The sequence below is a fragment of the Argiope bruennichi genome, chromosome 6 (genome assembly GCF_947563725.1).
Source record: "Argiope bruennichi chromosome 6, qqArgBrue1.1, whole genome shotgun sequence".
In the NCBI taxonomy this organism is placed as follows: domain Eukaryota; kingdom Metazoa; phylum Arthropoda; class Arachnida; order Araneae; family Araneidae; genus Argiope; species Argiope bruennichi.
Window position 1 is genome coordinate 53,366,279 of NC_079156.1, and position 11,727 is coordinate 53,378,005.

Consider the following 11,727-nt stretch of genomic DNA (forward strand, 5'->3'; position numbering starts at 1 on the left):
TTAACTTCCTGCGAGCTCTCTCTAAACACTTTGTGCTGTTGCAATTATTTATTATCAATTTGCAACTTGGTGTTATTGTTTAATACATAAGATATTTTGTGTATGCTTCAATTATATTTTGTGTATTTGTTATTGGAGTTTTAATCGTACACCTACTGTATCAAATTTCTTGGATTTTTCTATAACAATATATTAAAAATCTCTCTTACCGAGCATTTTCTGTCATATAACAATGAAAACCCAATAAGAAAATGTTTAACTTATAAAGTTCGTCTTTCTCGAGATTGCGCTGTCATATCAAAATGTTGCGTGTCAAAAATCACATAAAATAAAAAAATAACATATTTTATTATAACTACTGGAATCAGTAGATAAATATAATATTTGTGGCAACATGCAACAATCACATATCACATACAATGATATAAGAGAAGATGTAGATAGCCTATACGAATATTTTGAATTAATAAAATATTTTATCAAATTTAGAATACATTGCGTAAATTTCGCATATATGGATAAATCGAAAAAAAACATCGAATTTTTGATATAAAAATGGTGATATGTTAATTCTAAGTTTGAATATAAACGTCTGAAATCTAAATAAATAATAAGCAAATAGTAAATTAATACTTTAAGCTTAGTTAAAATTTATCACACTTATATCTATATATTTAAATTAAACCAACTGAATTAAACTATTTATTAAATTTAGAATATTAAGTCAAAAACCGAGACTCCAACCGCAATCAATTCCGATTTCGTCAATTTTTATTTCAGATAATAGTTCTTGCCCACTGTATATATCATTATTTGTTCCCCACCAATCCTCATTTTAAAGAGAAATCTCAAAGTCACTGAAAAAATTCACAAAAGATTGTGCATTCTCCTCGGGGAAAAGTGACAATAGAATTTCCCCGGTTCCAACCACTGTACCGACTTTGCCAATTTTTATTTCACTTGCCAACTTATGACATTTAGATATATCATTAATGGTCGCATATCCTTCTGGTCTCTCCACTTTCGAGGGAAATCGTAAAATAAAATCTTGAGATAATCCTTATTTAAAAAACTGAACAAATTTCACAGCTTTCACTCATAGCTAACCAATCAGAAACACTCTTTGTTTCTAATGAAAGTATAATTTAAAATAATCTTTACATTTGGTGCTATAAGTTGGTTGACATGACTAAATAAATGTTTTCAATGTGATAGGTAAACAACTGGTCGCTAAAAACGGCTAATATTATTTAAATTTGGAAGAAAAAGAAACTGAAATCGAAATCTTATTTGTCAGAAATTAATTTGACACCAGATGACAAAAAAATTCAGAAAATGAATACCTTTTAAGTTACTTCATTATCTTTAACGCCGGTATTCAGAAATGCTTTAGCTCTCAACGCCCACTAAGAAACAGGTATTGATTTGAAATAATCGAATTTGCATTTAGAAAAACATTTGATATAGCTTTAGCCATCACAAAATGATGATAAAATAAAAAGTAGGTTCTTCTATTTTTGTGAGGAACTGATAAATGCCATTAATGCAGTTTAAGAAAATCGGCAAAAGAAAAAGAAAAAAAAAATCACAAAAAGTAGCGTAACTTTAAAAGCTTTTTTCTAAAAATGAAAAAAAGTAATTTGATAGTCGGAATTGATAAGAAGTAAAAAAAAAAAAAAGCAATCTTTCGTTTTGAAAATAACATAAAAAGTGAAACCTTTTAAGCATATTATAAAATAACAGTACTTATGAAGATAAAATGCTAATGTTTCCCAAAATGTACATAAAATATTAATTACCTGGTATTGGCACACTTTAGAATTAATATGGCTCTCTATATATTACAGATTTTTGCTCATACAAATTTACAAAATTTTAATCAGGAACTAAAATACAAGTTTATTATGATGTCTGAAATATTTTTACTGTTCCATTATTTTGGCAACAATATAAAACTTATAAATGTCACACTTATGTTATTTTGTAATTCTAATTTACAACATTTTATTTTTTTAACACATTTACATTACTTTAAGACAACCACAAAAAAACCGATAGGTGCTACATTTATACTTCTCATTTAAGTTAATTTATGTTGATTTGCAATTAATTTATGTTGCTTACTTGTACTCGGATTGCCGAATAAATAAACTTCCTCTGAATGGATTTCGTTCAAAATCTGACAAAAATCTGCAAATTTGGTATAAAAGCCATATTCAAATTTCATTAGCCTATTTCAAAGCGTTTTTGCATTGTATTCACAGATGGGCAAATAGACATAATTCTAAAAATGTGGTTTACGAACTCAATGAATTATGAAATCTGGTGATTCGTCAAAATTTCAAGGCCGAATCTCTTGATGATTTTAAAACTTTTTCATTATATACTTAGTATACCAGAAAGCAAAAATAAACCGACCATATTTAGAAAGTACATGACACAGTAGAAATCAGTATACTCATTTTTTATGCCTTTACAAGTTACTCGAACCTTACTAATTTTTACGTTCTCGTACACGTAATGTAGAGAAAATCGTCAAAAAATTCGACCTCGAGATTTTGACGAATCACCATAATTTTAGAGCTTCCCTGAATTCGAAAACACATTTTCTGAAAATGTCTGTCCATCTATGACAAAGATAACTCAAAAACGCTTTGATCAAGACCGAAGAAATTTGGTGCACGGCCTTTATACCAAATTTGTAGATTTCTTTCAAATTTTGAACAAAATCTGTTCAAAGGAAGTCGGTCTGTCCGACTATTCGAATATATTTAATTACAATAACTACAAAACGAAGAGAGCTAGATAGATAAAATTCGATGCACAGAGTTAACATCTATAGTCTTATGGTGAATAGCTTATAAGCCATTTAACAGCTACGCTACCCGAGCAGTTGCTTTTGTATTGTGGTCATGTTACTGGACTGCGAACCACAAGGTCCTAGGTTCTATCCTCGCTCAAACCAATCTGCTACAGTCTAGATACTTGCCAAATTTTAACCTAAATCCAAAAACGGTTTGACTGTCTGTCGTTCTGTACTTTCAGAAACCAGTAAATACGATAGTTAAAAAATTCTATATCCATTGTGATATGGGATTTTGTAACAACAAGTGCAGTTTTATGTCAAAATGTTATTTCAGTCGATTTAGAAAAACGTGTCTAAAACACACGATTTTTGGATACTTTTAACGCATTCCAGGGATTAATCGCCAAATAATTCGCCAAAGATGACATGATAGATTCAGTAACAGTGCTAAATTGATGTCAAAGGTTAATATTTCGGAACTATTGTATGCCACTACCATGCAATTTGTTCTCTAGTATAACACCTTTATTAGAAAGTATGCGGGAAAGTTTTGGAAAGATCAACTCCCTCTGGTTACCTTAAAGGTGAAAATACTACATTTTGGATTTCATATGACTCTTTTTTCAGGAAAAATATCGATATCTAGTATTGCAATCTGACAAGTCAAGATGTCGAAATTTCATGTTTCATCGCACAAGTAAGGAAACTCTAATAGAAAAACAAATGATGAACCATTGTTTGTAATAAACAGCTTTCCATTTCTACTTTGTTATCTCCATCAACAATCTAGAATTTACTATTTTTAAATTACTGTTATTTCTTTATCGATATTTTGAAAGCTCGAATAGTTGCTTTTGCAACAATTTGAAAAAAAAAAGGAATGAAATGTTATTAACTAGTTAATAAAGAATTTTTCAAAAACTGATAAATGCTGATTTCTTTTTTTTTTTTTCATTCATAATAATCCATTTGAATTATTTTTTACAGATGGAAGGAAAAGTAGAGCAAATATTGCTTTTTTTTCTTTTGTATATATGTCACCGACGAAGTTTGAAATACAACATTCGGTAGGATTATTAGGAATTTTTTGGCAACGTATATGAAAAAATGATGTTTTACACAATTCCAAGACAGTCTATTCAACGTCAGTTGACAAATCGTTTAAATATGAAAAACATCGGTGATTCGTGTCTTTCATAACTATATCGCATTCGTATCTTTCATTAATTATATTTTATAGAACTTTAATCTTCCTTTAAAATTTGAATAAAAGATTTTTATGGTACTCTTTTACTGTTTTCTCTAAATAACATTCTATGAAACACATACTTTTTAAATATAAGCCTTATCATGACATACTTTTCATATTTTTCTAAAATATCATCTGTTATTTTATAGAAAATTGAAGTATTATATTCAATGCCTAAAAGAAAGTATCCGGCATATTTAAATAATTTTCATATTTCATACTTTGATTAAAAATGTCCTGGCGTTCCATATTACACAAAAATTTCATATTTATGTTACCTTTAGCAGGTACATTTAGGCATAAATGACTTAGAAAAATAATTAACGTTATTTTACTTCATTACTTAGTAATATAAGAGATATTAAGATAGTTAAACAAAAACAATATATAAATTAATTTGATTATACAGAAGTTATTGCATTGCTGAAAATAATGGAAAAATTATTTATTATAAATTTTATATTTTACAGTTCTGGCTTAATTCTTTTGTTTTAATGAAATTTATGAATTAACCGAAACTAGCTAAATGATCACTGTGAATTTTAATATATAAAATTTGAAAATATTCTAATTTGATAATCAGTTATTATAATTTCGAAGACTCATGTGATATTTCTTTTCAAAATTACTCTAAAAATATTTATTTGGAAAAGTATGTACGGACATGCTACCGCTATATGCATTGATTAATAAATGGACTGTAAAAATGAATTTAATTCATTTTCTGGCAGGTTTCATATAAACAAATTTTCCCATTTTAAATTTGGAATCCACTGCGCATCTTATTGGAGTGAAAAGAGATGTGACGTCACGGCACAGTATGAGGCAATAAACAGTGCTTGGCATGTGCAGTGACGATTGACCATGTGACAAATGTGAAATGATTCCATTTTTTCGATCCAGCGGTTATATTTTTAGTGAATATATATGATACACACAGTTTAACAGAGATTTTTACAGCATCTGCTTACAAAATCGACATGTAGTCATATAGTATAAGATTAGAAAGCAAAAATGAAATTATTTAATTATCAGTTAGAAATAAAATGAATTATTAAATAAACACAAATATGATGCAAGTTTATTACTTGCTTCTACCATTGCAAATTGCATGTACAATAATGACTTAATTACAGCATCATAGGTTCAAAATATGTAACTTCAGAATCTAAAAAGAATAACCGCTTAGAAAAACAGAAATAAAATTCTGAATTCAATCAGAAAAATAAATGACATTATTTAGAGTGGCGTTTCTGAAGGCATTAGCATTCATTGAAGCAAGAAGAGAATGTTTTTCGAGCAGCATTATTCTTGATAAATGAGTTTTTAAAAACTTTGATTTATAAATTATTATAATTGCAAAGTGAGTTCCGTGTTGCCAAAATGAGATAAAAGTATTAAAAAAAACTAGCAAAACCAAACAGAATCTAATTCTTATGAATAAAATATAGAAAAAAATTAATCTACTGGGGCAAAAAAAAATTAAATTGTCCTGCTAATTATATAGGCCTAGACGTTTACATTGTCAAATCAAAATTCATCTGTTGTCAGAATGGATAGATAGAGCATGTGAAGAGAGAAAGTAATTCAATGAAGACATCGCATTGACAACTGGAGAACATTTTTATAGCGAAATATGTTGCTGTTAAATTACAAAGCAGCTAACCAAACTGTACTATAATGATTAAAAGTGTAAAAGAACAATTGAAACAATTATGATATACTTTTTTATGTTTTTAGTGAGAATAAAATAGACAGTTTTGTAAACTGTCTCGTTTTTTTTAGCAAAATTGTTTGCTATAAATTATTTTCTTTCTTGCTTTTTTTCTTTTTTTTTCTACGATTTTAATTTCAATATATATTCTTGCATGTTCTTACTTTTTTAGGTTTCGATGTGTCAAAGAATTAAACTTTATGCTATAAAAAATTTAATATTTGAAATGTTTTTAATATAAAAAATCTTTTTATGGGAAAATATCATTATAACCATTACTGAAGAAACATTCATAAAATCCTTCCTTATGCTTCATAAGCTTTATCCTTTCAGTTAATAAATATATGAAGATCTGTTTAGTAATTTCTTACAGCGTACATATTATTTATAGCAAATACACAATTTTATACAAAAAGAATCTTTTAAATTTGTTTTAACATAGAATTTTTTTTTTTGAAAAGTGAAGTCTTTCATTTCTAATGCCAGATTTGAATTTACTTAAATTGTTGCCTAAAATATTCATCGGACATTTCTAAAAGTATTTTCCAAAATTATATTTTTTGTTCCGATATCATTTTGAGATTCCATATTTTTTAGACTCATTTGTGATACAAAACATAAAATTCGATTTAACAATAATATGGTTAATTACGTTGCTTAATACATTCAAATCAAAGGAAAATTAAATGAATTTAAATTAGAAATAAGATTTCAAAACAGACATAAATCTGACGAGTTAGTTACAGACAATAATCGAAAAATATAGAAAATATAAAAATAAACCAAAATGAAAGCGTGGTGGAAATTAGAAATCAAATTAAGATTTTTTCCTAAAATCGAAATTTAGGGAGAAAGAAATTTGACAACGGAAAAACACCAAACTTGCGCAAACCTAATCGTAGAAAATTTTGGGAAACCAACAGCTGGAATACGATCCTTAAAAGAATAACATAAATGTTTATCAGATAGCAAAATAAGATATCAATTATCTAATAACGATTATTAGATAAGAGATAAATAGGAAACCATTTTCGATAGTCTAAGATAATTTTCTAAAGTTGCCTAAGCTTGGATATTAAAGAAATTCCGATTTGAAATTTAAAACGTAAAAAATTATATTCCATTTCATTAACCCATGTTACAAGAAATACAAATTCCGATTTTGAACTCGAAATATGCGAACTAAAACAATGACGGTAGAAGTTAAAGTTTGGCAAAAAAAAAAAAAAAAAATAACTTATAGTCGAATGAAGTGCATGGAAAAAATTTCATGACTTAAATTTGCAAATTTCAAAAATAATATTTTATCCGTCCTTTGTTAAAAGTGAATCAGTTGTTTATACAGACAAATTAATGCCAGATTTTTTTTGTAATTGTGCAATTAAAAATATAATTTAATAAACAAAAGTTTATTATTGGCAAAATAATGTTAATCCACAATTTTTTTCCAAAATTGGAAATAAAAACAGAACACTTTTCTAGTTTGGTTTATCGTCTGCACTTATTGCTATCGCATCCAGATAAAAAAAAAACTGCCATCAGCTGTTTCTTAATTTAATTTCTCATCTGCACTGCATAAAACATTATAAAAAATTTCAACTTGAAAGATATCGTATCTCTATTCCAATCTTATTTATCATCATTTTTAAAATCCTAATTAACTTGATAACTTGTAATTTAAAAAAACAAAATGTAAACAATGCAAAAGTAAACAAAAAAATGTCGTATGTCTAATACAAAAAAATACTAAACAATTTAGAACCATAAAATGGGAAAATTCTAAATATCATTTTAAATATTAACTTTAAAAATTAAAATAATTTTCATAGTGTAGATGCTGGAATATTCTGAAAATATAAACAATGCAAAAGTAAACAAAAAATGATGATAAAGAACTAGAAATAAATACTTAAAATCGAATATCATGGGTTAATTTTTAGATCATAAACGCAAATGTAAAAAAAAACCACGTATAAATAAACAAAAATAAAAGTATAAATACAATGCAAATCAAATTAGCATAAAAATTCGAAAACTAAATTGAAAATAAGTTTTACAAAATGTAATAATCAGTTTAATTATATAAACTGAAAAAATAAATAAATACGATTTACCTTCTTAATTTTAAATTAATAGTTAATTTCATGAGTTTCGGTCGTTAATGAAATCGGATAAACAAATCAAAAGTAAACAACTAAGAGAAAAGAAGGAAATGTAATTTCAAATGAGTGGTTCGATTCGAAAAATTAAGTTAGTTACTAAATTATACATTATATAGAAATAAATTTAAACATGCCAGTATAAGGAACACTTATTTAATCTGATTTACAGTCATAGTTTTCAAACGTTGATTAGTTTAAAAAGTTTAGAGAAAAATCTGAATTAATATAAATATATAAAAAATTAAATTAAATGAAGCATTAACAAAATTACTTACGTTTCGCTGGCTTCGGGTTGGGTTGTTTTCTACGCGACATGGGATTCTACTTGCAAAAGGCATCCACGTTATTAGGAACACCATTGGAAGCGGTTTCTCTCGTATCCGTGACAACCGCTCCTGACGTTTGCTACCATCTGCAGTGAGACCGAAACCACAATTTCGCCAAGCTGAAGGCGTAGCCATGCCAAGTAGCGATGACAAGCGAATGATGGCCTCATCTGCATGATAGTTGCGGCAAATGTCGCCAAGCGTATCAAAGAATGAAAATTCTCTTTTTGAGCGCTGATATTTTTAGATTTCGGATTCTTGTTTTAGAAACGTGCAGACTGTTTTACTTTTAGGAGAAGTTGTTTTTTTTCTATTTATTTGTGATTTCTACTGATAAAAGCTGCAACAGGGTTTATATCTTTTGACTTTATTTAACGTTCAACGCTGAATACAGAAGCTTCTAAAAATACTACATTTTGATATTTAGATAAAAACGGGGAATATTAAACAGATAAGAAGCAAAAGTGAATAAAATACATATTGTAATTAAAACAAGAACTTAATTAAAATTTATCTCCATTTTTTATCAAAGAAATATCGCATTCCCCTTGCATATCAAATAACCGTAAACTTGTTGAAACGTAATAAATAACGGACTCTAATGAATACTAAAATTGTTAAAAATAAACTTCAATCTATTTTTAACTTCATGAAATTCAAATGATCCTGAGTATTTATTAAAAGTAGAAAATTGTAAATATTCTTAGATTTCAAAAAAATTATTTTTCTATATTTTGTGAATTCTAAACGATAAATTTGAAATAATTTAATTTTTATCCTTGGATATGGTGATTTCGGGAAAAAAATTCACGTTTCAAATACGTGTGTTAAAATTTTTAATTCCATGTATTACTTAAATAATGATAAGGAGTGTAGGTACACAATGTTTAGACCTACTGCGTTTGTATGGAAGGAATTTATGAAGAACTTAAATGCTTAATTTTGTTTTTCATAAAAGAAAGAAAATTCAGACGATTCGTAAATCAGTTTAAATATTAGGTGACCCAAAAATATTTTTACTATTTAAAACAATTACCGGAAACAAAAACAAAAAAATCAACTATGGTGTTTGTTTTTTATTCGGTGAAACAAATATCGGATTATTAAAATCCAGAATTACTATACATTGTTTTTTATCCCTTCAAAATGAATTTCCAGATGACTTGCAAACATTTTTCTGAAAAACAGAACTTTCCTGAACAATACCATCTGTAGTTGATTATAACATAAAAAGTCTGCATCAAAATTTGAGATCATGCTTTAATTTGAATTTTTTTCACAAAATTTTGGAGTAAAGTTTTGGTGTATTGATTGCCTCCTAAACTGATATTATTGGCAGTTTTTTTTTCATAATATTTCAATAAAAATTCGTTGTTGGGACATTTTTAATATATTTATTCACAACTTTGACATACATTAAAAAAAATTGAAATCCAGCAAAAATATTTTTCACATTGTTTGCTAAATTGATATTTGAATCAGGATGGCTTTTTAAAATCTTTTTATTGATTCATTGCCGAAATTATTTTTGATAAATCTATATGTTTATTTATTTTGCAAAGACAGTGTTTATTATCATTTTAAGGAGAAAACAAAGTCACTCAACTAATCCATGCTTTTCTTCCTTGTTGGACAAAGATCTTTCATGTTTCTTTACAGGAAGTTACTTTATTTTGTAACAAATTATTAGCTCGGGGGTATCAAAAACGGTTTTTGCTTCTCTAAGAATGCACGCATCATGCGAAGAGGCATTAGAAAAGCTTCAATAGTTTCTCAGAGTAATCCATAAACTTAATGAATCTCTACCTTACTTTTGCATCCTCTGAGCATATCTGTGGCTAACGAGTGGGAGTTTTCTCCTTAAAACTTTCTCGCATATTTTCTAATAAATTTGCCATGTCAGATAACGCCTTATATTGCATTGGAGTACAATAATTGCGAGATATTAACTTTTGGCGTGAATTTAGCATTTTTAATGAATCTATCGTGTCATCCTTGGCGAGTTATTTGGCGATTAATCCATGGAATGAGTTAATAATATCCAAAAATAGAATGTTTGCTTTACACGGGCTTTTCTCAACTGAATAAAACAAAAATTCGATACAAAACTACACTTTTAGCCATAAAATGCCACACCAAATTTGATATATTTGAAGTCATTGCATTTGTGAGTTGTCACATTTACATGTTTCTAAAAATACAGACAGACAGACAGTCAATCTGTATAGGATTTGGCTCAAGACTTGACAGAAGCCGAAACTGTAAATGTTAAATCTGTGTACAGAATTTTATCTAGCTAGCTTTCATCGTTTTTTAATTACAGTGTTTATATTCAAACAGGTGGATAGATTTACTTCCTCTTAACAGATTTTACTCAAAATTAGAGAAAATTCTACAAACTTGGTGTCATGACCATTTACCAAATTTCAACCATCTGGTTCAAATCGATTTTGTGCTATCTTTGTCAAAAACAAAGCGTTTTTGAGTTATTTTTGTCACAGACAGACAGACGGGCATTTTCCAAAGATATGTTTTTCGAACCCATGGAGGTTTAAAACGTAAAGATTTGTCAAAATCTCGATTTAAAAATTTTCTGACGATTGTCATACTTTATGTAGATTACTTATACGGGTATAAAAGGGTTGTTCTTTGTAATAGTCAATTCAAAAAGGAATAAAAATAACTAAAATACCAACAAGAGTTACATTATTTATCGAATTTCCATTTCGTAAAATATCAATCTTACCCTGTTTTAAAAAAATAATTACAACTAACAAACAAGCAAAAATGGCGTTCAAAATATCCGAATGAAATCTAAGATTCTTGTTGTTTACTATGATATGCTCTTACCTTCAGAATTATTTTTAAATATTTTTCGCCATTAAACGCCAATTCGCCATAAAACTATGCCATTTTCCACTCCAAAGTTATTATTATGCCATCTTCCTTCTGTGACTGAAGGAATCACAGTGGCATATATTTAAGTAAAAACATATGCACAGCAGGGTCGCTAACAAACAACAAAATAATAACTTTCAAATTTCTGCGCCTACTCAGTTTATATTATTTGCATTTTAAGCATAAAAATTATACTTTTACAATATTACATCCGCGGATGCCAATTAAACACTTATTACTGCATGAATTATTTTTCAAATTATAAGTTTTATTCATTGTAAAAACATTTCAAAGCGCACATCATTATTTCAGCGCCATCTTAATTTCTACAAGGCCAGCCAGATTCGGTTTTGGCAAAATGCTAACCTTCACCCTAAATATGCTATGCCATGCATAATTGTCGGTGTTTGAGATTTCGATTGTATCTAGACCAAAATTAATGGTGTGCATGTATCAAAGATATACATTTGATAAAACCTGTATTTTTTATGATAAATCCTTATAAAAATTGGAAGGACGATTTGAATTATCATAATAATAATTAATGATTCCATTCAGATTTACTTCAGTAT

At 27.8% G+C, this 11,727-nt stretch overlaps 1 protein-coding gene across 1 annotated transcript in view; it reads right to left on the reverse strand.

Moving 5' to 3' along the window:
* Positions 1-8,341, reverse strand: part of LOC129971601 (zinc finger protein ush-like) — a 142,089-nt gene extending 133,748 nt beyond the window's left edge. Inside the window, exon 1 of the mRNA XM_056085525.1 lies at positions 8,207-8,341. Coding sequence (XP_055941500.1) covers positions 8,207-8,246 — 40 coding nt within the window. The 5' untranslated portion in view covers positions 8,247-8,341. The remainder of the gene's footprint in view (positions 1-8,206) is intronic.
* Positions 8,342-11,727: the final 3,386 nt, after the last annotated feature.